This window comes from Penicillium macrosclerotiorum, assembly GCF_028827735.1.
Source record: "Penicillium macrosclerotiorum strain IBT 26536 chromosome Unknown utg000003l_segment0_segment0, whole genome shotgun sequence".
Taxonomy (NCBI): Eukaryota; Fungi; Ascomycota; class Eurotiomycetes; order Eurotiales; family Aspergillaceae; genus Penicillium; species Penicillium macrosclerotiorum.
Genome location: NW_026643083.1, coordinates 3480946 through 3503311, shown reverse-complemented (window position 1 = coordinate 3503311; position 22366 = coordinate 3480946). Strand labels below are relative to the sequence as shown.

At 51.9% G+C, this 22366-nt stretch overlaps 9 protein-coding genes across 9 annotated transcripts; 7 read left to right on the top strand and 2 right to left on the bottom strand.

The window, feature by feature from the left end:
- Positions 1 to 242: 242 nt before the first annotated feature.
- N7462_004166 (shugoshin family protein) lies at positions 243 to 2399 on the bottom strand (the record flags this gene model as incomplete). The annotated part of the gene is made up of 4 exons (XM_057075892.1): positions 243 to 1177; positions 1253 to 1770; positions 1829 to 2267; positions 2351 to 2399. The coding sequence occupies 4 exons, from the start codon at positions 2397 to 2399 to the stop codon at positions 243 to 245; spliced, it is 1941 nt and encodes a 646-aa protein (XP_056935397.1).
- Positions 2400 to 2618: 219 nt separating this feature from the next.
- On the top strand, positions 2619 to 3197 carry N7462_004165 (DASH complex subunit DAD2; the record flags this gene model as incomplete). Its single annotated transcript, XM_057075891.1, has 3 exons — positions 2619 to 2877; positions 2961 to 3020; positions 3076 to 3197. The coding sequence occupies 3 exons, from the start codon at positions 2619 to 2621 to the stop codon at positions 3195 to 3197; spliced, it is 441 nt and encodes a 146-aa protein (XP_056935396.1).
- Positions 3198 to 5346: 2149 nt separating this feature from the next.
- Positions 5347 to 5703, top strand: N7462_004164 (uncharacterized protein; the record flags this gene model as incomplete). The annotated part of the gene is made up of 1 exon (XM_057075890.1): positions 5347 to 5703. One exon carries the CDS (start codon positions 5347 to 5349, stop codon positions 5701 to 5703), a length of 357 nt encoding a protein of 118 aa, XP_056935395.1.
- Positions 5704 to 7948: 2245 nt separating this feature from the next.
- N7462_004163 (uncharacterized protein) lies at positions 7949 to 8131 on the top strand (the record flags this gene model as incomplete). The annotated part of the gene is made up of 1 exon (XM_057075889.1): positions 7949 to 8131. One exon carries the CDS (start codon positions 7949 to 7951, stop codon positions 8129 to 8131), a length of 183 nt encoding a protein of 60 aa, XP_056935394.1.
- Positions 8132 to 9411: 1280 nt separating this feature from the next.
- Positions 9412 to 11803, top strand: N7462_004162 (glycerol-3-phosphate dehydrogenase GUT2; the record flags this gene model as incomplete). The annotated part of the gene is made up of 3 exons (XM_057075888.1): positions 9412 to 9842; positions 9958 to 10217; positions 10317 to 11803. 3 exons carry the CDS (start codon positions 9412 to 9414, stop codon positions 11801 to 11803), a joined length of 2178 nt encoding a protein of 725 aa, XP_056935393.1.
- A 256-nt stretch (positions 11804 to 12059) lies between these two features.
- On the top strand, positions 12060 to 13852 carry N7462_004161 (uncharacterized protein; the record flags this gene model as incomplete). The annotated part of the gene is made up of 7 exons (XM_057075887.1): positions 12060 to 12235; positions 12307 to 12320; positions 12371 to 12443; positions 12515 to 13205; positions 13376 to 13468; positions 13526 to 13684; positions 13748 to 13852. The coding sequence occupies 7 exons, from the start codon at positions 12060 to 12062 to the stop codon at positions 13850 to 13852; spliced, it is 1311 nt and encodes a 436-aa protein (XP_056935392.1).
- A 1422-nt stretch (positions 13853 to 15274) lies between these two features.
- Positions 15275 to 15559, bottom strand: N7462_004160 (uncharacterized protein; the record flags this gene model as incomplete). Its single annotated transcript, XM_057075886.1, has 1 exon — positions 15275 to 15559. One exon carries the CDS (start codon positions 15557 to 15559, stop codon positions 15275 to 15277), a length of 285 nt encoding a protein of 94 aa, XP_056935391.1.
- A 2869-nt stretch (positions 15560 to 18428) lies between these two features.
- Positions 18429 to 19330, top strand: N7462_004159 (uncharacterized protein; the record flags this gene model as incomplete). Its single annotated transcript, XM_057075885.1, has 4 exons — positions 18429 to 18501; positions 18564 to 18603; positions 18768 to 18871; positions 18930 to 19330. The coding sequence occupies 4 exons, from the start codon at positions 18429 to 18431 to the stop codon at positions 19328 to 19330; spliced, it is 618 nt and encodes a 205-aa protein (XP_056935390.1).
- A 560-nt stretch (positions 19331 to 19890) lies between these two features.
- On the top strand, positions 19891 to 21859 carry N7462_004158 (putative Golgi matrix protein; the record flags this gene model as incomplete). Its single annotated transcript, XM_057075884.1, has 6 exons — positions 19891 to 19924; positions 19990 to 20099; positions 20169 to 20582; positions 20639 to 21354; positions 21440 to 21546; positions 21612 to 21859. The coding sequence occupies 6 exons, from the start codon at positions 19891 to 19893 to the stop codon at positions 21857 to 21859; spliced, it is 1629 nt and encodes a 542-aa protein (XP_056935389.1).
- Between the last annotated feature and the right edge of the window lie 507 nt (positions 21860 to 22366).

Below are 22366 nucleotides of genomic sequence, written 5' to 3'. Positions count from 1 at the left end.
AAGCGCTGCTTGCACATTCATAGGAGCTAACAAATCACTCGTGAAGATACGAAATCACTTGTCACAAGGCTTGAACATCAATCGAGGGAGACTACCCTGAATTTGCAAAATCCGAGAAACGCCACTATAAAAAGAAGAAACAGGGTATCTGGATAGAAACTGCAGCCACTGCAGTATTGGAATGTAAATGTACACGTGTATTAGAGCGCATTATACCAGAGGTATTGCAACTTTGAAGCCTTTCAAACCATCATACTCTTCCTCCGTGCGGCAACCCGAGTCTCTCGTCGATGACCTGCATCTATTGCAGACGCATTCCTCCATCCCATAATATCGTCGCCTTCTAGGCTGCTGTCTAGCTCTCCACTTATATCGGCATCATGCTGAACTGATGCATGTCGAGCAAGGCTTTTGGAGTTTGATGAATGCCGCCGAGATTGCTCTCTGCATCCCATTGATTCCTTGGAGGCCTTCATAGGATCGGTTGTGCTGCCAGCATTGGAAGTTGATATGGTGTCGGCATCTCCATTCAACGCAACCTTACGCCTCCGTCGAGACACCGTCGCTGACAACTGATCTGACGTGTCTTCTGGAGCAAAGGGCTCTGCTGCTTGGTCTGCTGAAGCTAGACTGGTGAAATTTCTCGTGAAATCAGCAGAAGGGCATGGGCTCATATTAGCTTTCTGTTCACCATCTTCTGCTTCCAAACTGTCTCGCACAAACTGGAAGCTGGACGACCGACGGGAGCCGTGGCCTCCAACAGCATCGATCATCTCTTTTGTAGGGCGGCGCATCTTGTCTCGTAGATTTGGCTCCGCATAACTAACCACAGCACGCTGCCGCCTTGAAGGTCGAGATCCGGCTGTCATATCGATCATCCCGGTAAGACTATCTACCGGTTTCGCCACCGGTGAGTCCCTCAGTACAACCTTCGTGTGGGCTTGGAATGAATCTTCATTGTTGGATCGACTCGTGCGCTTTTGTTTCTGAGAGGCAGCGGCTGGTCGGGCAACGCGGGTCTTTTGACTCAATGTCTTGTTGTTTGGAGTCTCGGGCTCCTTCGATTTTTGAGGCGAGATTATATTTTCGTCCACCTTCGGTCTCTGTGAAATTTTGCTATCCGAAAGCAAAGAGGATCGAGCTTTTCGGGGAGAGCCTAGGCTCGTATTCACACTCTCTGATTTAGGCAGTAGACAGTCAGCCAGTTCGTCCGACAATTTATTCCAAAAAAAATGAGAGGGGCAATTCATACTTGGTTCAAGAACCTTGCGTTTCGTGGCTCCAATCTTGGACGAGCTGCTCTTCGGGTCAACTGATGTTTTGCTGGGTGAAGCATCCTGGCGCATAAAATCAAATACGTCGTTAGATTTTCGAGGGTTGTGTTTTGCGCGGCTAAATTGAAATCCATCCTCCCTCGGTTCGAAGCCAGGCATTAGGCCATCCTCGTCTGGGCTGAACTTGCGCTTTGATCCCGATGCAGTATGCTGCAATGAAGGGGCGCCAGGGCTTGCCCGCTCGCCCTCGGTTGTAGATTCAGTGGGTATAGTCGCCGTATCGAACTTCTTCTTCTTCTTCTTCCGGGTCTCGAGGGTTGGTGGAAGGAGTCCTGGATGGTCGGTTGAATCGTCAAGTTGATCCACTGGTAAAATTTCGTTCGGCTCAGGGCTGGGACTTTCCGCAACAGGATCCGAAATTCTATACATCTTGGATGGGCTATGTGGTGATTCCAGGATTGATCCATCTTGGACCATGTTCTGGATTTCGTATGATCTATGGATGATTTAGCCATCGACTTTATTTCAGCGTGAAAGGAAGCATTTCAACTCACTCCAATGTTCTCCGAGGATAGTATTTATCTTCGAGAATGGCTGGAAGCCGGCCATATTCGACCCCTGAACTAGGGTCCACGTCTGTGACTCGAGATCGGGGCTCGGTCGCAAGGATCTTTGGACGATTGGAGTCGACGTCCGGGTTATCGCTCGGTGATTTTCCAAGCTTGCGAGGCAACGTCCCTAATTCCGACGCTAAAGTGCTCAGCTCCAACAGCTTTGCATCCAGGCGGGATTTGATTGCATAGACCCCGTCTTGAAGCATCTTGGATGACTCTAGACGTTCGACCTCCTGGTTGAGATTGATGACCTGTTCTCGGAGAGACACATTTTCGGCGAGGAGATGAGAAACTTCTGATTCCAAGCTGCGGATGCGCAAAGATTGCATGGAGTTGACGCGGGCAATCTCACGGTTCTGTCGTACAAATCGTCGTTTCACTTGAGAAGGCTCGAGTTAATTTGGATCTAGCAGAGGAGACAGAGGGGTAGGTCAATCCGAGCGAAAGACCAGGTGGACTCACGCGCCTCAACCGACTCCAAGGGAGCCGTGAGATCATTCAAACGGGCCATGGCTGAGCGGAGGGGGAGGGAAAGGCGCCCGAGAATGACGAGAATGACGGTCGCAAGTGGCTCCGAAGAAGAGTAAACACAGTTGTTGATGTTTGTCTGCTTCTGGATTAGCGTCCATGTTTGGGTGACTCAGCAGTCGCGGTGGATCATCACATGACTCTGTTTGGAGAAGGAAAGCGACTTGGGCATCAAAACTCCACTGACATTCCGGCCGTTTGAATGCCCTCAGAGATCGTCCCATCTTGGAACGCGTCCGACCGCTCTGCAATGGCGTACTCATCGCGGCCAACTTCCATGCTGCCGGGCGGTGGGCTTCGTCAGCCCGCCTCCCAGCCCTCGTCCGCGCTGACAACGCGTATCGCGGCCAAAAAGGCCGAGCTCGAGAATCTCCGCCAGCTGCGGGATTTGAGCAGGACCCTAGCCACGCAGATGCAGGCGCTCGAGAACAAGATTGCCACGTTGAAAGATGGCACCGAAGGTCGGTTCTTGTGCCCCTCTCCTTTCCCCTCTCCTCGCGCCCCGGGTGGATTGGGGGAATATCTTAAAACTGACTCGATCCAGCGGTTGCATGTGTACTTGCGAATTGGGACAATGTCCTGCGCGCCATCAGTCTGGCCTCCAGTAAGCGTGAGAGAAAGGCTTATCAGGATCGGCTCCAGGTACTAACGCGACACAGACAAGGCTGGTGGGCTACGTGAGGCCACCGGGCCCGAGAACGAGGCGCCTCCGACTGAACCCCGCTTACCAGCCACCTTGGTTCGCATCCCCGCTGAGCCACGAGAGAAAACTGGGGAATGAAGCCGTGTAACGCTGCAAACCACCACTTGAGAATCCAAGATCCAAGATGCTCTAATGATTCTATTTTTTTTGGCTATCTTGGGTTCTTTATCTTCTTTCTTTTCCCAAGGGGTCGTTGATTCTTCCCGCCCCCGCCTTCGCGCCTGCTGGTGTTGGTCATTATGCCAGGCACAAATCATCCCTGGTCTCCAGACTGCAATCTCTATTTGACCCATGGTGTCCTCGCTACCCGAAGGCTGCAGGACTAGTCCGGAAGCACGTTCCACCTTGATCTGCCATGAAGCCCCAGTCAGAGCAGCTTTTTCAGATGACTGAGCATCCTCCTTTCCCCGCATTTTCGGAGCTGTGTGAAACCAGAAAGGGGGAGGGGAAGAGGACCGCGTTGGAACCTGTGACATTGCCGTTCCTCGCGTGACATAAAGAACCAGTGGGATCCATCTTGTCGACCTGCAGCTCTAGTCGATCGTGCATAGTGGTGGAGGGTAAGGTTCGGTGGTCGTGCACAGTTTCGTACTCTGTGGAGGTCAAGTTGTGGGCGTGTTTGGGTGGGATAGAATTGAATCCAAAGAAGCTCCCAGTGTCCTGTTAGACTTCAGTCCGAAGTCCGAAATCTCCGTTCCATCTTTCCCATCGTCCTAATTTGCCTTGCCAAACAGTCCATGATTCCTGCGGCTCGCTCGATCGGGTGACGCTCAGGCCCAGCAGATGACAGGAGCCACTGGGACCAAGTGGGGGGGGGGGGGGGGGATGACTTGCCCGTTCGCCCTTCCTGCAGCCCGTCGTCCCTCTGATTCAGCCCAGCAAGCCAAAGGGGACTCGCCGTCGTCATGATCCTCGTCTGTCCGGACCATCGGCACCATGCACCTTCCAACCCCCTAAAAACAGCACTGGAAACCCCCCCCCCCCCAAAAAATAGACCTGCACCTTATCCGGGGGTTGCAGGGCTCAACCTTCTCTCGCTCGCTCTTGTTGCTTTGCCTATCAGACGGAGGGGATCTTCTCCTCGATGCCCACGTCTGGATCCTGCCCATCCTCGTCCCTATCTTCCTATCGTTTTATCGTCCTATCATCATATCGGTTGCAACCGGGCAGATAAGCATGTCTGGGATGCCAGAATTAGTGGTTTGTCGCCCATGAGTGGCCCCGATCTGTGTCCACTCTTGATGAGGGGTCCCAGGAGCCAAGGTTGAGAAGAGGGACAAGAAAGCAGGATCTGGGAGGATACGGATCTATAGTATCTGAATTTAGCTCATCATGCTCGTCATGCTATCTTGTTGTTCCGCTTTTGCATGGAGAGGGAATTGAAGGATTTTCCTCGTTCCCTCGTACATCGCAAGGTCCTCTCGTATAGATATTTAGATGGGTTGGATGTTAAGATATTGGATGTTGTGTATTATGTACTGCATATTGTCTATAACCAGAAAACCCATGCTCGACATGTATATCATTACATACTATCGTACTAGATTCGACGCGATTCGTCCTCTCTCTCTCGTATACCCATCCAAAATCAACTCGGTTAGTTTCGTGCTTGCTGGGTCACTTGGTCCCAAAGTCCCAAAGTCCCTAATAAATCGCTCTCGCAAAGTTCGGCCGGGATCATTTGGGCTGTGGATGGGTGTCAACGCCCGCATTGGCCAGGGCCAGGAGCAAAATCCTCGTCGACTGGGAGCCATGCCCCTGATTTGCTCCACCACATTCTCTCTGTTTTTGCCTTAAGCGCCCGAACCACGCCAGAAATGGCCCCCCCCCCCCAAGTGCAACCAGTGGCAGGCGGCCAGGGGTCATCCGTGCGACGATCCACTTCCCCCCTCTTTTGACGCAAACTGCGTGCCCGGTGGCATGATGAATGGTGAATGGTGACACTGCACGTGTTTTGCCTTTTTATTCTTCTCCTCCACCTCGTCTCATTTTCAATCCTTCAATCCTTAAGTCCTTCAAACTCATCCAGATATCCAACTTCAATCTTCCTTGAATCTTTTCTTGAATCTTTTTTGACTCTGTTCGCCCCTGGACCCCCTCCCCCAACGGGTCTACAGTCTCTTGCCAGTGAGGACCCTGTGTGACGAACCCCCTCACGACCTGCAATCCATTCGTCTTTTTCTTCCCTCGTCGATCATTCTCGTCCGTGAGACTCCCATCGATCACCATGTCCACTGAATGGTCCCTAGACTTCTGCCTGGTCTGTGACCGCCAGACAGCGGGCGGTCCCTATTGCTCCCAAACCTGTCGGCTCGCCGAACTGGATCGACCCGCCCCCGAGGATCGGGCATCCGGCCCCTCCAGATCGCGCCCGGCCGCCCATTCGCGTTCGTCCACCCTCGACTCCACCGTTGAATCCCGGGCGCGGAGCCTGTCCGCCTCGTCGTCGCAAACCTCTCTCTCCTCCCTCCGCAGTCACGCCTCCCAGTCCACCCTGTCCGGCCAGCTTCAGGATGAGCTGAGGGACTACGCCAGCTGCTTCGATCCCGTCCGAGATCTCAAACGACGGCTGACCACCGCATAAAAACGAGAGGGGGAAGATTCTGAAGTATGCCAACATAGGCTCCTTCGCCCGAATCACCAGTCGGTTTCCATACTTCCTCTCGCCGACCGATCTCCTCCGACGAGATCTTCTTTTCTCTTTGCTTTCTCAGCGGCATTATGCATCTTTTTTCCGGGCAGAAAAAAAACATCACCACACGAGGCGTCAGTGCAAATGGACTTTGGACTTTGGACTTTGGATTTTGGATGTTGGATTTTGGATGTTGGATTTTGGATGTTGGATTTTGGATTTTGAAATTGATACCTCCCCTCTCCCTCTAACCCGATAACCCCTTTTCCCTCCTCTCTCCCCCCCACCCTACATCTATACTACTACCACCATGCGACATGTGATATAATTATTGGAGTTGTTGGCCAGGATTTGATATGGACTCATGATACACCGGACCCGAATGATACGACACCTGAGTTGGGGCTGCCGAGATAGACGGCTCCCGTCTGCTCTCTTGATCGAGGAATCGGGGAACCCCACGCGATGTGGGGATACAGAATGTAGAATACCTGAATACCTCTTTATGGATCTTTAATGCCTCTACCGAAATCGAAACGGCTTCCCTCGCGGAGCCATGATTTATTTCTGCCCTCCGTTCTTGCTCTTCGTGCTCTTCTTGCTCTCGAATTTGAATCAGCGCCCATGCCTTCAGAGCCCAGGAGGCAAGATGGGAGATATTGGGTCACTGCGTAAGCGTCCGCGAAATTCGATCACTCTCTACGTCGACGGAGCCCGAGATTGCTCTGCATAAGCGGTGGTTAGATCGCTGCCAAGGCATGTCTGATGATAGTGGCCCCCAGCGTGTTTGATACTGTGCTTTTTGCCCCTGGTGTGCCACGGCTGCATGAGAGTGGGCTTGGGCCGTCGAGGTATCCTGCATCCGTGCCCGGGATCCCCTTGCCACCCATAGCCACATCCCACCGGTCATCATGGAGTTGCCAAAAACAAAAGAGGGCTGAGCTCCACTGTGAGAACGCCGCCAGCCCTGTGCACGAGGTCCCAGGCTGAACCGCAACTGGAATATTGAGGAAGGTTGATCGATACCCCAATACGACCCGCCGACCCCCATCCACCTCCTCAGAATGCTTGCAGGCCGGGCGATGGAAAAAGACAGCCGAAGGCAAATGAGACCTTGTCCCACTATCATGATGATTTCCAGATCATGCATGTTTACCGTTGGGAGGCGACAACGAAGCCAGAGCGCGGGCCCTCGGACAGAATCGTCGGTTTCTAGCTTAGATCTCCGAGTCATCTATCTACGATGCGGTCTTTGGTGGCGGAGGCCAGTGATGAACGTAATACAAAATTATAGAGGTGCGATACGATATCTCCCTATCGAGAGGGGGTCTGTCTCTGTGTATTTCACCCTGGACATGATCATGTACAAACTATGTTAAACTAGATGTCAGAGCGAGGACAGCATAGTCTTCCAATCGTGCGTCTGGAATACCTGGAAAACAGTACCTGGACTCGCTATCGTGATCCTGGTCCAACCAAACGTCCTTTGGAGATCATATAGTCCTCCCGAGAGATCCACTCCCCGAAGGACAGTGAGGGAAGACTCCGCCACACCGTCGTGTCGTTGATCCTGGTTGGTGGATCCTATTTCAGCATGGTGGCCTCAAATGTGGAAACTATAGTTCTGTAGTCATTAGTATTTATAGCTCAGGTTGACCCTTATATATGTTCTCGATCACTATCTCTAGCCCTCCCCCCCCCCCCCCCCCCCTCCCATAACAAAACCTCAAAAAAGCACGGCAGAGTAGGATGGATGGGAGAGACATCCTGATGATCCCCATTAAAATATATCAAACTTCTAAAACTCCAAAATAGCAACATTATACTCCGAGGTTCTCAATAGAGTATTCGGATCTACCCTTGTCTCGCCCATGGTCAATACCTCGACCATGAACGATAGATAGTACCACATTACGCACCGGGTAGTGGTCTAGTAGAATATCCGAGCAGGGCATTCTCGTCCATCCGATGACCTGGAGCAGGCAAGAATGCATAAGAGGGGCGGCATTCTCGTCTTTGTGCAAAGGGACGTGGAACGATGGGCGTTCTCCACCGGTGGATCCTAGGCCCGTCCTCCTTGAATATTGCATGGAGCCCCTACGGAGTATTTATTTGTATATTTATTGCCTGCTAGTTATGTACGATGTCCTTTAGGACCCTTGGAGGGGATGCCTCCCATATGAGTTTCTTTCTCGCCATGTCCAAGGTCCCCGAGTCGGCCGCTATTGCCGACCACCACTTGTCGATCCTCTGGGTCCTTATAACGCCGTGGATCCGAAGGACTAGAGCGGAAAGAGGCATTGGAATCGACAAGCAGCTCTGCGGCTTGCTAGACTCGGAGAGCTATGAATCTACGAATAACATCAGAAGCAGTTCCTGATCTCCTGCTGTGTATCCCATGCTCAATGAGTGTGCAGATGTGTCGTTCGGGCTTTCTTTTCCCTGGGAAGGGGAGCAGTGTTGAAGGGGGGAAGGGAAGACTAAAGCTGAAAATCATAAACAGAAATGACATAGCTCCATTTCTCTTTCTCCTGGTTCCTTGCTGGGTGGATCTACAGACCAGGCCCTTCGCGCCCCTGAAAACTGGGGCCGCGCGATCTGGTGTATGGAGCCGCAAGTCAGCTGCGCATGCAGAGATTGTAGATTGTCGAGGGAGGTCCAGGCCTGCTGGAAGGGCGAGCTAGTCTCGCCCTGCGACCGTCGGGATCCCAGGGATCGGGAATGTTCGAGAGAGTGAGAGAGAGAAGGCCGAAGGGCCGAAAGGCGATTCAACTGGCGAAAACCAGCACAATTGATCCGAGAAAGAGGGGAAAAAAAGGGCAAGATAGAGAGCGTAAAGACCAGAAATCTCTGCGCGTCACATGTATCGGGGTGGACATCCGGATGGTTGGCTGTGTTCCCACCGAGCAGGGCTGCCGAGATCGTCATTGGTGGGAGAATACATTCAGCGCCTAGACGCCGTCAGAGTGGTCCACCGCCAAGAGGCCTCCAATGAAGAGCTCGAATTCCTACCATGCTGGAGACAAAATGACGCCAACGGAAAATCGGGGCGCTGGGAGTATGATAGAGGGAAGAAGGGCATTGAAGAGGACATGGACCATGTATTGAACGCTGAAGGATGAGGACCCGATGGACCCAACGGGGTGAGAAGACGAAGAGATAGAAACCTGGAATGGCGATTGACGTAGGAAGGGCGAATCCGGTTTGCGCCAGGTTGGACCAAGTTGGCAGAGTTGGAGTCACGTTGGGTCACGGTTGACGTTGGATGAAGGTGGAAGGTGTAGCGATCCGCAATTCCTGCCCTGATCATCCAACTTGGACTTCGTGTTGGTCTCGCTCCCCTTCAACTGCTTCATTCCTCTCCTCTCATCTTTCTACTTTCTCACTTCTTCACTTCACCTCCTCACTTCCTCACTTCCCCACTTCCTCACTCTTCCTCTCTCGCCTGTCCTTTCTGTGATCCTCCCTTCCGCCACCCTCATCGTACTACTATTACAGCTACTACACAGTTGCCAACTCCACTCTTCATCCTACTCGAACCCTACCGCCAATTGATCGACTCCGGCGACTCACGTTCCTCTTCACCCCAGCCGCTGGCGCCCGTGTGCTCTACATCCTCACCGTCAAAACTCTCTCTTCTTTTAATCTCCTATTCAGATAATGGCCGCTCGTCACTCGCGCAAGCTGCTGCGACCTTTACTCTATACTTCGGCCGCCGCGGCCGCCGGAGCCGGAGTCCTCTACATTTCCTACCGCCCTCGTAACATCCCCGGCCTGGAAGCCCCCGCGGTTCCACCCCCCGGATACCATGAGGGCAAACTGGTGCCCCCGAGCTTCCCCGCCATCAAGTCCCGCATTGATCAGATTCAGGATCTGAAGCGCAGTCAAACTGAGGAGCCCTATGATCTGCTGGTCATTGGTGGTGGTGCTACGGGATCCGGTATCGCCTTGGATGCGGCCACCCGAGGCTTGCGAGTGGCGGTGGTTGAGCGTGATGATTTCAGCGCTGGGACTAGCAGTAAGAGCACCAAGTTGGTGCACGGCGGTGTGCGTTATTTGGAAAAAGCCGTTTGGGAATTGGATTACAACCAGTCAGTTTTTTTTTTCTTGAAACTCTTTGGCGTTGGGCGTGGCGTTGCGATATGCGACAAGAAGCAGTGGACGAATTGGGGCGACGTGTGCTGACAGGACCCTTTCTCGGGACAGGTATGCGCTGGTGAAGGAGGCTCTGCGAGAGCGCAAGTACTTCTTGAACACTGCGCCGCATCTTTCGCAATGGCTTCCCATTATGGTGCCGTTGCAGAAATGGTGGCAGGCCCCTTATTTCTGGGCAGGCTGCAAGGCCTATGACTTCCTAGCAGGCTCGGAAGGTATTGAGAGCTCCTATTTTTTGACGAAGAGCAAGGCCATTGATGCATTCCCAATGCTGAAGCGGGACAATGTTGTCGGTGCCATGGTGTACTACGGTAAGTCTCTACCCTCCTCCCTTCCGCAACCTCCGGGATTATGCTCCGGGAGTATGTCCGACTAGCTAGGTGAATTGGCGAGCTGATAGGATGCAATAGATGGTGCGCATAACGATTCGCGCATGAACGTGTCGCTCGCGATGACGGCTGCTCTCTATGGCAGTACGGTGGTGAACCACATGGAAGTCACTGGCCTGACCAAGGATGCCGACGGAAAGCTGTGCGGCGCGCGCATGCGGGATGTCATCCCAGGCAAGAACGGCGAGGAGACGCAGGAGTTTACCATCCGGGCCAAGGGTATCATCAACGCCACCGGTCCCTTCACCGACTCTATTCGCAAGATGGATGAGCCAGAAACCAAGGAAATCGTGGCTCCCAGCTCTGGTGTCCATATCATCCTGCCCGGATACTACAGCCCCTCGAACATGGGTCTTATTGACCCCTCCACCTCCGATGGTCGTGTCATTTTCTTCCTGCCTTGGCAGGGCAACACCATTGCGGGCACCACCGATGCGCCTACTGAGATCACCGCCCAGCCCGAACCCTCCGAGAAGGACATCAACTGGATCCTGTCCGAGATCCGTGGTTACCTGGCCCCGGACATCAATGTTGACCGCAGCGACGTCCTGGCTGCCTGGTCCGGTATTCGGCCCTTGGTCCGTGACCCCAACAAGACCAGCTCTCAGGCGTTGGTTCGCAACCACCTGATCTCCGTTTCTCCCTCTGGACTGCTGACCTGCGCGGGTGGTAAGTGGACCACCTACCGTCAGATGGCTGAGGAGGCGGTGGATGAAGCTATCACCTCGTTCAAGCTGAAGCCCTGTGAGAAGAAGAATGTGCCGGATATCAGTGGCGCTGGCGGTAGTGGCTTGGTGGCTGACGGGGCCGTCCTGGACGGAAGCTGTCAGACCCACCAGGTACGCCTGATCGGTGCCCACGGTTTCTCAAAGACCTTGTTTATCAACTTGATCCAGCACTATGGCCTCGAGACCGATGTGGCCCAGCACTTGACTGGGTCTTACGGTGACCGTGCTTGGCAAGTCGCGGCTCTCTCCGCCCCAACCAATGCTCGCTTCCCCGTGCGCGGTTGCCGCATCTCCGCCTTGTACCCCTTCGTGGATGGTGAGGTCCGATATGCCGTCCGTCACGAGTATGCCCAGACTGCGGTCGATGTCATTGCCCGTCGTACCCGCTTGGCTTTCTTGAATGCCGAGGCCGCATTGGAGGCCCTCCCTAATGTGATTGATCTCATGGGCGAGGAGTTGAACTGGAGCGACCAGCGCAAGGATCTTGAATGGAAGGATTCGGTTTCGTACCTAAAGTCCATGGGTCTTCCTAAGAGCCTTCTTGACCTGTCTCGACAGGAGGTTCAAAAGGGACGCGTGAAGGAGCTGGAGGTGGAGGAGCGCAAGACATTCTCTCGAACTGGTAAGTGTTTGCCCTCTGCTAAGGAGAGCGGGGATGAGAACTCGAAAAAAAGATCCCTGATGACTGACACTTTTTCAGATCCTCCTGCGGATATTCTCAATGGTGACGCTGCTCCTAGCGCTGATGCCTCCGCATCGGTGTCCCCAGTTAGCAATTAGACATCATCTGTGGTATACTAGGATAGAGCGATCTTGTACAAATAGAATTGTTTCTTTTTTTTTTGTTCATTCAATCCTATATTTTATTCTCTTTCAAACGGCAAGAGCATCCTGGGCTTTTAATGCACTGCGAAGTATATGGAGGCCACTTTTACCTGACACTGGAGAGGTCGGCGCCCCGTCGATCTGTTCCTCCCTTTTCTCTCTCTCTCTCTCTCTCTCTCTCTAATGATCTAACATACTTATCTTCCTCAGCATGGAGCAAAAATTTCACAAGCCCGAAGATGGTTGTTTCCAGGCTAGACTTGCCGACTGTGGATCGATTATATCGGGCGAGAAGGAGGTTGGGTTTGCATCGCTGTTCCCTACAACAAGTGACCCCTTTGGAGACGACGGAGATGCTGGTGTCAAGTATGAAACAATGGCCTGGTGGTGAGCGCCATCAGATTTCCTTAGTTTCCCGTGGCAGATATGCGAAAAAGAAGCTAAGTCATTACCTATAGGCAAGCTGGGATGAGTCCGTCCATCATGCTGAGATATAAATGACCCTGGAATTGACCAAGTTAGTTATGATCGCAGAGACCATCTCACTTGGAATCCTGGCACTTCCCAAAGCCCTGTCCATATTGGGTCTTTTCCTGTATGTATTTGTGAATCCTCCGAGACATGGAGCGTGGGCCCAGCTCACCCAAATAAATGGCTTTGCTCTAGCGGCATCTTGACAATTCTGGGGGTGGGAGTCATCTCCACGTACACCGGCTATACCATCAAACAACTGAAGCGGTGTTATATGCAGATTCACAGCATGGCTGATGCAGGCGACCTCTTGATGGGAAAATTAGGGCGCCGATTTCTGGGTCTAGCCCAGCTCCTGTTTTACATCGTGATAGGAAGCCATATTCTGACCTTTTCCATTATGATGAACGTCCTCACAGAACATTCAAGCTGCACCCTCCTATACTCTTCTGTGGGATTGCTGATCTCCTTCTTCTTGACACGTCCTAGTCGTCTGGAACGACCCTCTCGTCTATCTGCTATGAGCTTTGTGAGCATAACTGCAGCAGTGATCACTAGCATGATCGGTGCCTCCGTCTCGAAGGGATCTACTAGTCACATTTTCCTTTTCTCCTCGGCTCCCGCTGTGCCTGACGCGTGTCTAGCGATTGCCAATTTTGTCTTTGTATATGCGGGCCATGTCGCCTTCTTCACACTTTTTTCGGAACTTCGAGATATTAAAGATTTCCCCAAAGCCCAGGCACTGCTGCAGATCACAGAAATGATCTTTTACAGTATCAGTGCAATTGTGATATATGCCTACGTTGGATCTGCATTGGCATCCCCTGCTCTCAACTCCGCTGGCAAGCTTTCCCGCAAAATCTCATATGTAATCGCGATTCTCACCGTAAGTTGCGTCTCTGGGAATAAGACTCCGGCGCTATATTCCAACAATATGGTGATTTGAATCAGATTGTGATTGGAGGGGTGGTGAATGCTCATGTTGCAGTCTAATTCCTGAATGTCCGCTTGTTTCAGGGCACTAGTTCCATAAATACCAGGTCCTTGACAGCCCAGGCAGCCTGGGCTGTCATTTGTATCACTCTATGGGTTGTGTCCTGGGAGATTGCGGAAGGAATTCCTATCTTCAATGACATCTTGGGACTGGTGGTATGTGGATCTCCCCCATTTCCTTCTCGTATCAAGTCCTGCATGACTGAATCACAGACTGATATCTGCCAGAGCTCCTTGTTTGCCACTTGGTTTTCATTTGGACTGCCAGGGATGTTTTGGTTGTTTCTGAATCGAAATCGAGGGTTCCTGTCCTGGAGACAGATGATTCCGTTCGGCATCAATGTCTATCTTGTTCTTCTTGGGTTGATCATTGTGAGTTCAACATTGTCTGATCCAGCCGCAGCCTATTTCATACTTAATGTTTTCCGATATTAGTGTGTGATCGGGCTATACTCTCCTGTTCGGTCAAATTTCTATAACCTGCAGAAAGGGGTTGGGGAGGCAGTTTCTCGCGTGCCGATAACTCATTACTCTGAGTAATTTCAGGGAGGCTGAATAGAGAACCAACTTGGGAGAAAGCTTGACATGAAGAAAAGGGTTGCACAAAAAAAAAGCACCAGCTTGCAAATTGAACACGGGATTACTAGCAGAGCATATAAACCAGCACGGCTGGTTCTGCAACTTTGAGGATTTCTGGTTAGATTCCTTTGTAATCCTTGGTGATGTCCACTTGGCTTGCATGCTCGGCTCTTTGCCATGCGTCGGCAACTATACCTCACTGGTATTAAATCCAATAGGAAAATAAAGGCTTGATCTGCCCACCTGGACCCGAATGGTACTATATAGATTGGGTGGCATGGTGTTTTTAATCTGCTTTCGGGTGTCCCAGCTTCTGCAGTCCAGACCAAAATCGGAGGAATTCCCTAGACAAGGCCCAGTAACTAGTAAGCTTCCCTGTAGATTTAGTTGATACCGTCCCAGGATATTGTTCGGACTATTCTCTGTTATCCATCTAAGGGCTCTTCTCATATTGCGCCACCCAATGCCCCAGAATTATGGCCCCAATCCACGTCCCGGGCTAGTCGGCCAGTCAGAGAATTGGAGAATTGGACGAACGGGGCCATGCAGCTGTGTGTCACCTGGCGGCTCTCCGGTTAGGTAAATAGTTCTCTATTTAAAAAAAAGAGTGGTCCGGTTGGACGGGCAGATCGGGAGCTCCCGAGCCCTGTAACGTTATGATTTCCAATACATCCATCTATATGTAGAGTTATATAGATGAGGATGACGATGCACCCGGCAAATGGCATGGATTTGCCCCCTCCATTTCCAATCTCGCACTTTGGTTCTCTGCAATCAGAGTCTTTCGGGTGGCAATGCGGAGATGCCTTGCCCAATGCATGCGGTCCCGACTGAGGCAGGGATTCAGGCATTTTCCTGACCGCACAATATGCATTTCCGCAGGAAGCGCAACATCCTGCATTATCCTCCCCCCCCCCACCTCTTCGAATCCCGCCTCCCCCCCTCTCCGAGTCCTTGATCTGGGCCAAGGGGAGAACGATCCAACCAGGACCGAGAATTTCGGGTCCCCGGCCTTAGAGCTTCTCCGTATTCTCTCCCCGCTTCTTGTGGCGCCCAGTCGAATCGAGGGGTTCACTCCCACCCAGGCAAGTGTCGGTGAGGTCACATGTGGATTCCAGCATGTCGCGAACCCGTTAGTTGCTGTTCGTTGCGTGGTGCGCATACACAACAAACTGCGACAAGGCTTGCAGGCGCAGACCGGTTCTTTGGACTGTTTCCAGGACTTGTACGTGGTTGAATTTGTCCGGTACCTCCCAAAGCAAGATGGAGAGAAAGAAAGAAAAGAAAGAGAGAGTGGAAGGGAGAAGAGAGTAAAAAAAATAGAATCAAAAACACCCGTTTCAACCGTCTGCATATTTGAAGCCAATCTAATCGTGGCCTGGACTATTTGCCCCCCATATCGGCATTGGCAGAGCCGTGATAGTTATTCCAAAATCGCGCGACGGCGCGCTGGGCGACAGGCGAGCCACGATAGCGCTCGAGGAAATAGTTGAAGAGCGCAAACTCATCCCGACTGAGTACATAGCTGTCCGGTTCGGCCTGGATGCGATTCCATAGTTCGGTAATGGCGGCTTCGAGAATGGCCGTTGTTTGCGGGTCCACCGTGCCGTCCTCGCAATTCCGGGCGCGTTCCAAGGCCTGTCGAATACCGGCCTGATCCTTCGACATGGCGAGTGGAGAGGGCGCAGATAAGAGAGGCTAACAAGGAGGAGAGGGTAGCTCGGTCCTCCGAAGCCGTGAAGAGGGCGCGGCCGCGGACGGCGGGAGAAGAGAAATGCGCCCGAGGGGCCGATGGGATTGGGGACAAATAACGTAGACAAAAATTGGGTCGAATTCTGCATGCGACCAGACGGAAATCCCGAGTCTTTTCAATCATAGAATGGAACCGAAGTGGAGCAGGGGTGGAAAGGGGGGGGAATGACGAGGGACCCAGCCTGAGCAATCCGAGATCCTCAGAGTGACACCCGAAAAAAAATTAAATAAATACAAGAGACCAGCAGGAGGTTGAATTAATTCAATTTCAAGGATTCCTGTTGGACCAGATCAGGCACAGGCCGGGCTTCATCCCGGCGGGAGAATCAGAAAACCACGAGAATCAAAGATGACCGTATGCAATGCTGATTGAAGACCACCGACGGACGTTCGAATGCTAGGCCGGAAGAGATGTCAACAGGCACATTGGAATCCAATATTGGACTTTGAATAAGAATAACAAGACCAGAGTTGGTGGGTGGGGAGGGGGCCATGGTTTGCCAACGGGCTCGCCCGCGGTGGGAAGCGTCGGTCGACTTACTTTGCACCCTTGGCGTAACGGCTTTTTCGGACGCAAAATGACATGCTCCGGCCTAGGATCGAGCTAGCCGGGGAGGATCGAGACGAGACCACGTATGCTGGGAGCTCATTCGCCATGGAGTTATAGGGTTCAAGGGTCGGACATGTCGCTTAAGCCCATTAATTGGAGACGCGGCCAATCCGGCTCGTGAACGGGCATGGCCCATGTCCCTTCGGAGGCTAGTCAGTAGCAAGTCCGGTGCATCAGTCGTGTGGAGCATCGCCTAGGCCCGCCAGGCCATGGTGAGGCTCCTTGGGGGAGGAGGAATGTGCTAGGGCTCCCTCGAGCTTCCTTGACTCTCCGGGAGCCTGGCCCACTGTGCTCCTCATCGCGTCGGCAGCTTCCATTTTCCCCTTACCCAATTCAGGGAGGTGGTTCGTTTCTGGTTTGTTTCGGATCCAGTGCTGATCTCCGACCGAGAATTGGCCGTTGATCCCCTCGGATCCAGCCTGAGTCAGGCAGAGAAGCTTCGCCTAGGGCTGCTCGGCAATTCAGGAGGCCATGCTGAATCAGTGCTGATGTTTCTCCCCCTTCTTCTTTCTTGGCTCTATCTCCTGTCCGGAGGCCGGGCGGGTCAAAGAGAACCTGTTCGGCGCAGAGAGGAATGCTGGGCCGCGCACCGCGAGCTCCATCGTTGCCCTAGAGCAACATTTGGGAGACCAACCGGTAAAATGGGACGCAATCTCTCGGGTCCTCTTGCCTGCTCTCCGAGGACACTCCACTCCCTGAAGAACAATTCCCTGATGTCCGGGTCAGGGTTAGGGAAATGATCTCGTGCATCGTGGTCCATTTCAGAATATCTGAATATCTCGAGAGCACACTCTTAGAGGCCTTGGATCCTTAGGGCAGCCTGCGAACTTCGTATGGCCTCGCGGCATTGAAACCCTCTTCGATCGGCAGATCGGCAGTTGTGGTTTTGACTGGCTCGTTATGGGGCAAATAATGAACACAACCAAGATCAACCTTGAAGGCTAAGACAGAAAAGGGGGAGGAGGAGCTGCTCGAGAAGGTTCGCACTGACGCAAGCTAACCCCCAGAGAGGGTAATGCGCCGGAATGAAAGTCCATTGCTTTCTCCACGTTCCATCTTGAGCACACGAGACAAGTCTGGCGGGTCGCAGGTGTCTATTGCAGAATTCAAATGGCCCTCAGGAGGAGAAGAGGCTGAGACAAAACAAGAACAGAAACAAGGTCGTTCCCACGTGTGTGCCTGGATGCTCCACATGCAACTTTAAATCGCGTGGCTGCGCGGACCGGGTCGTTGCCCCGAAGCTTCTCCTTCAATCCACGAAGTCTGATGCGAAATGCTCCTGCCACTTGTTCCCGGAGTACGGAGTGTACAGAGTACTTTGTATTCTGTACATGATGAAGAACTGCTCCTGATGCTTCAGGACATGGCCGTCTCCGCCGCTTCGGTTCGCCATGGATTTTGGACATCTACGATGAGACTGCCTCTTCATTTCTGCTCGAACCAGACGGGAAACGGGTGGAATGGATCACGAATGTTCTAAGTCATGACTGCTGTAGATCACCCGGCTGATGGCTGTCGAAATGGATTTTACTCAATATGGCCCTATTTTTGCCTCCTTCTGTTGGGAATTGAAGTTGACGAGATCTAGGAGGAAGATAATCGATGGGATATAATAGCCTGGTCAGCAGCTTCTTGCTATTCAACCATGTGTGATACTGCAGCAATCACTATTCTCCTGGTCGGGAGTACAGATCGCACTTTTTGGTTAGGGGCCGTTGTTCTTTTTTCATCGAATATTCAAGTATCCAAAAATTCCTGCCTTGTTTCCCCCTCCGTTCCCAAAATGTTAATGCTTGTCGTTCCCCTTTGAGATAGAAGAGTGGGGCAGCATGTATAGAAGCTCTGATTTACTTGGGGATATACCAGTATGGCAGCAATCTGAGCTTCTGAGAGGAGTGACTGAGCATATTACCTAGGGGGCCCAGATGATTTTAATGAAAAATGCTCCCCATAGCTATATTAAGCAATTCTCTACTCGTATATAGTGATTTAAGGGCGTTGGTTCTCTCAATATTGACTGGCAATCGATTCTGGGCTCCGGCATCACGACGGACCTATACTGATGACTAAGCCATAAATCTTCATCTTCACGTTCTGAAGCTCCCCCACCGGAGAACCTGAAAGATTCTCTTCCTCGTCGAATTCTACCTGATAAACTCTACGGGACCAGTCATCATGGTCTACTACTTCACATCCAATGTGGTGAACCCCTCAGCCTTCATCTACGTCGGCAAAGACAAATTCGAGAGTATGCGACAAATTTCTGGTCCCCGACAGACACCGTCGAATACCCCCTAACACTTTAGCTAGACGAGGATCTGATCAAGTTTGGCTTGGACCATGATGTCTGGTAGGTGTTGGAAACCTATTACCTTCAGACTTTCCGATTGATTGAAGCAACTGACCGTGTTCTACACCAGGGTTGGTCTTTTCGCAGCTCCTACGGCTGCCCGTCCCGTCCAAAAAGTCGCTCTAATGCCTGTTTATCCAGTTTCACGTTGATAACCTATCGAGTGCCCACGTCTATTTGCGCATGCGCGACGGAGAAATTTGGGATCAAATCCCCCAAGACCTTTTGGAAGACTGCGCACAGCTGACCAAAGCGAATTCCATTGAAGGTTCGCTAATTACCCCTGTCCAATCCGCCAATGCACCAAGATTGATTCAGCTTTGCAGGAAATAAGAAAGAAAACATCACTATCATCTACACCCCTTGGTCGAACCTCAAAAAGGATGGCTCCATGGCCACGGGCCAAGTCTCCTTCCACAATCCCAAGCTGGTGCGCAAGATCTTGGTTCGGGAGCGAGAGAACCCGATTGTCAATCGACTCAACAAGACCCGGGTCGAGAAGTTCCCCGACCTCCGCGCAGAGAAAGAAGAATTCTCCAAGAAGAAGCGACACGCCGAGCGCAAGCTTCGAGACCAGCAGAAGGAAAAGGACAAACAGGAGAAGCGGGATCGCGAGCAGCTGAAGTGGCAGAAGGACCATGCCTACGACGACATGTTCACTGTAGAGAATATGGAGGCAAGTAGCAACCAAGACAGAGATCCCGACTTCCTCGATGACTTTATGTGATGACAACCTCTGTCTGCCGAACGATATATACACATGCAGTACATGAAGATATGAACTTTGTGATCTAGCGAGGAACACCCCCAGCTCCCTCGGGACTGGTCCTAGGGGTGGGAGGTGTCTTGAGGAGCCGATTTGGAAATAATAAATACCCACTGTGAGACCAATACATTCGAGAGAATTAAGAGAAATAAATTCCCGATCACCAAACTACCCATGATCTATATTATATGATGGTTGTAGAACACAAACGCAATTTCAAAGTGGCGCCATGGCTGGTGTAAAGACGGCCCCGGGACCACGTAAGAAGGATGACGCGAATCATGCAGGCGAGAAAGCCCACAGAGCCGTACCGGAGTCCAAGCTCAAAGCCTCGAATCTCATCTCGGGGGTAAAAGGCGTTGGACCTTTCGCATGGTCGCGGTATCGCATAGATTAATCATCGGGGCGGAAAGACCAACGGCCGCCTTTCCAGCCGCGCTAGTGGAGTGTTGACAGCTTCCCTGGACCTGGATTCTTGCGCATTCCCCATTTTCTCTCCCCGCAACCCTTCACCCACCAGCATGCCTGGAGATAATCCCTCATCGGCTGTTCAAGGTGCGCAGTATTGACTATTGCCCTCTCCCTCGTTCCTGAGTCGCAGCACACTCACCCCGCTCTAGGCGTGAAATCGAAGAAGAACAAGAAGAAGGCTGGGAAAGCCAAAGAGAACCCTCCGTCGACCGACAATCTGCAATCAGATCCTCCAGCGAATCAAGATAAGACCGACAACGTGAGTGGTGGCTCCCACTGCTCCCCCTCCCCTGCTTCCTGCCATTGCAACCCTTACTGAGGATTCTAGCATGACGACGACGCTGTCGAGCAGCCCTCCGATTCCATAGCCAACCCGAACACCGACGGTCTTTCACCCGATATGGCTGACGACATTGTTCCCAAATCACTGGCCAAAGATGGCAATGCCACTCATCAAGATGAGACACAAGAATCTGAGGACCCGACCCCAACCAACTCCGAGCCTAGAGACCGCTTTGATGCTCTGGTGCGAGATCGAGACTCCCTCCGCGCCGAGGTGACCGACATGCGCAAGTCCCTGGAGGAAATCCAATCGAAACACAGGGCAGACATGGAGGCGTTGCAACAGAGACTGGGCGACGCCGAGTCCAAGAAGGAGCATGCAGAAACACAATTCCAGAAGCTCATGGAACGGGTCAATGCTATTAAGTCCCAACTGGGAGAGCGACTCAAAGAAGATGAGGTATATCGCGACGTCCTCTATCCGCTCAGACCCTTCTACTCACCCGGCCTCCACAGGAAGAATTGGCTCAAGCGCGAACCCAAATCGAAGAATTGGAGGATGAGAATGCAACCCTGAAGTCGCAGCTTGAATTGAAATCGATTGAACTAGCAGAGCTATCGGAAGAATCGGCGCAGAAGTCTCAAGAAATCTCTACTCTTCGAGATCGGACTAACCTATCTCAACAGAATTGGCTCAAGGAGAAGAATGAGCTAATTGAGCAGGAGTCGTATCTTCAATCGGAGTTTGAACAAGCCAAGGAGGCGATGCACAATTGGGAGGTACTTGCCATGGAGGAACGATCGATTCGTGAAAATCTCGGCGAGAAAGTTGTAGACCTCGAGGAACAGCTGAGCAATCTCCGTGACTCCCACGAAAAGGTCACGAGTGAACGTGACAGTCAGCAGTCCACAGTTGATGGACTGCAAAGGGCATTGCAGGAGATCCAAATAGCCCGAAAACAAGAACTCCGAGAGCTTGTGGAGAGCTCTGATGCCCAGCTAGAGGAGCTTCGAAAGTCTGTGGGAGACGCGCAGAAACAAGCCACTGACGCCGACAAGAGTCTTCACGCCGCACAAGAGGAGCTGGCCCGGGTGCGACCGTTTGAGAAGGAGGTCAAGGAGAAGAATCTCCTGATTGGCAAGTTGCGGCATGAAGCTGTTACGCTGAATGATCATTTGACCAAGGCTTTACGGTTTCTTAAAAAGGGCAAGCCAGAGGATAATGTGGACCGGTAAGATCTCACAAATAGCCCGTGAGATGTTTGATTTTAAGAGAGAACCATGGGCTGATTTTGATTTGTCTTTTTACCTTTCCAGTCATATTGTAACCAACCATTTGCTACATTTTCTTGCTCTGGATCGATCAGATCCCAAGAAGTTTCAGATTCTTCAACTGATTGCAGCTTTGCTAGGCTGGAACGATGGTGAGTATTGAGAGCCCACACCCTTGCCCAACATTTTCATCTGTATTGCTAACTATCGTCCACAGAACAACGTGAACAAGCCGGTCTTGCTCGACCGGGAACATCGCATATGCCAGGAAAGCTCCGAGTACCCGGTACTCCGCTGCGTACTCCCAGCACACCCAACCTGGCCACCGAGTTTATGGACAACGGGACATCAAGCAAAGAGACATTAGCCGAGCTATGGTCCAATTTCCTCGAGCAAGAAGCAGAGGCCGGGAATATCACTGCGATCAGGCGAGGAAGTCATCCAGGGCCAGTTGCAAATCCCTAGGCAGCCATCCTTTGAAGCGTTTATTCTTTCATTTTATGGGAATGATCGTGTATATGTGTTTAGACGACCTCAATAGATCATCGATGTTTTGTTCTCCTTGGTTTCCTGGATTTTCGTAGTTGATCGTCTCATCTAGTTCATGCTGAGTTCTTCCTAGCTGCATCACTGGGGTTCGCCGCCGTCGTTTCACACACAGTCCAATCTGCCTACACTAGGCTGAAATCTGTCTTTTGGTTCCCTTGGGAATGGCACAAATCCATTGAGTCTTTCCGGCTCAGGGCCTAACACATTAGGTCCGTCAGTTAGGTATCACTGCAGTAGAGCAACCAGTAAACCAATGCAAGTGATCTTGCGGAACCACAATGAGATTTCAAAATACATGAATATACCAAGGCAAAGGCTCCAGGAATAAGAGTTTCTCATCAGGGATAATTAAGGAAACTAAGTACACGGAAAAGACCAGATGACGGGAGCGCTGGATGCCAGACTCTTTCCCAGGCAATACAA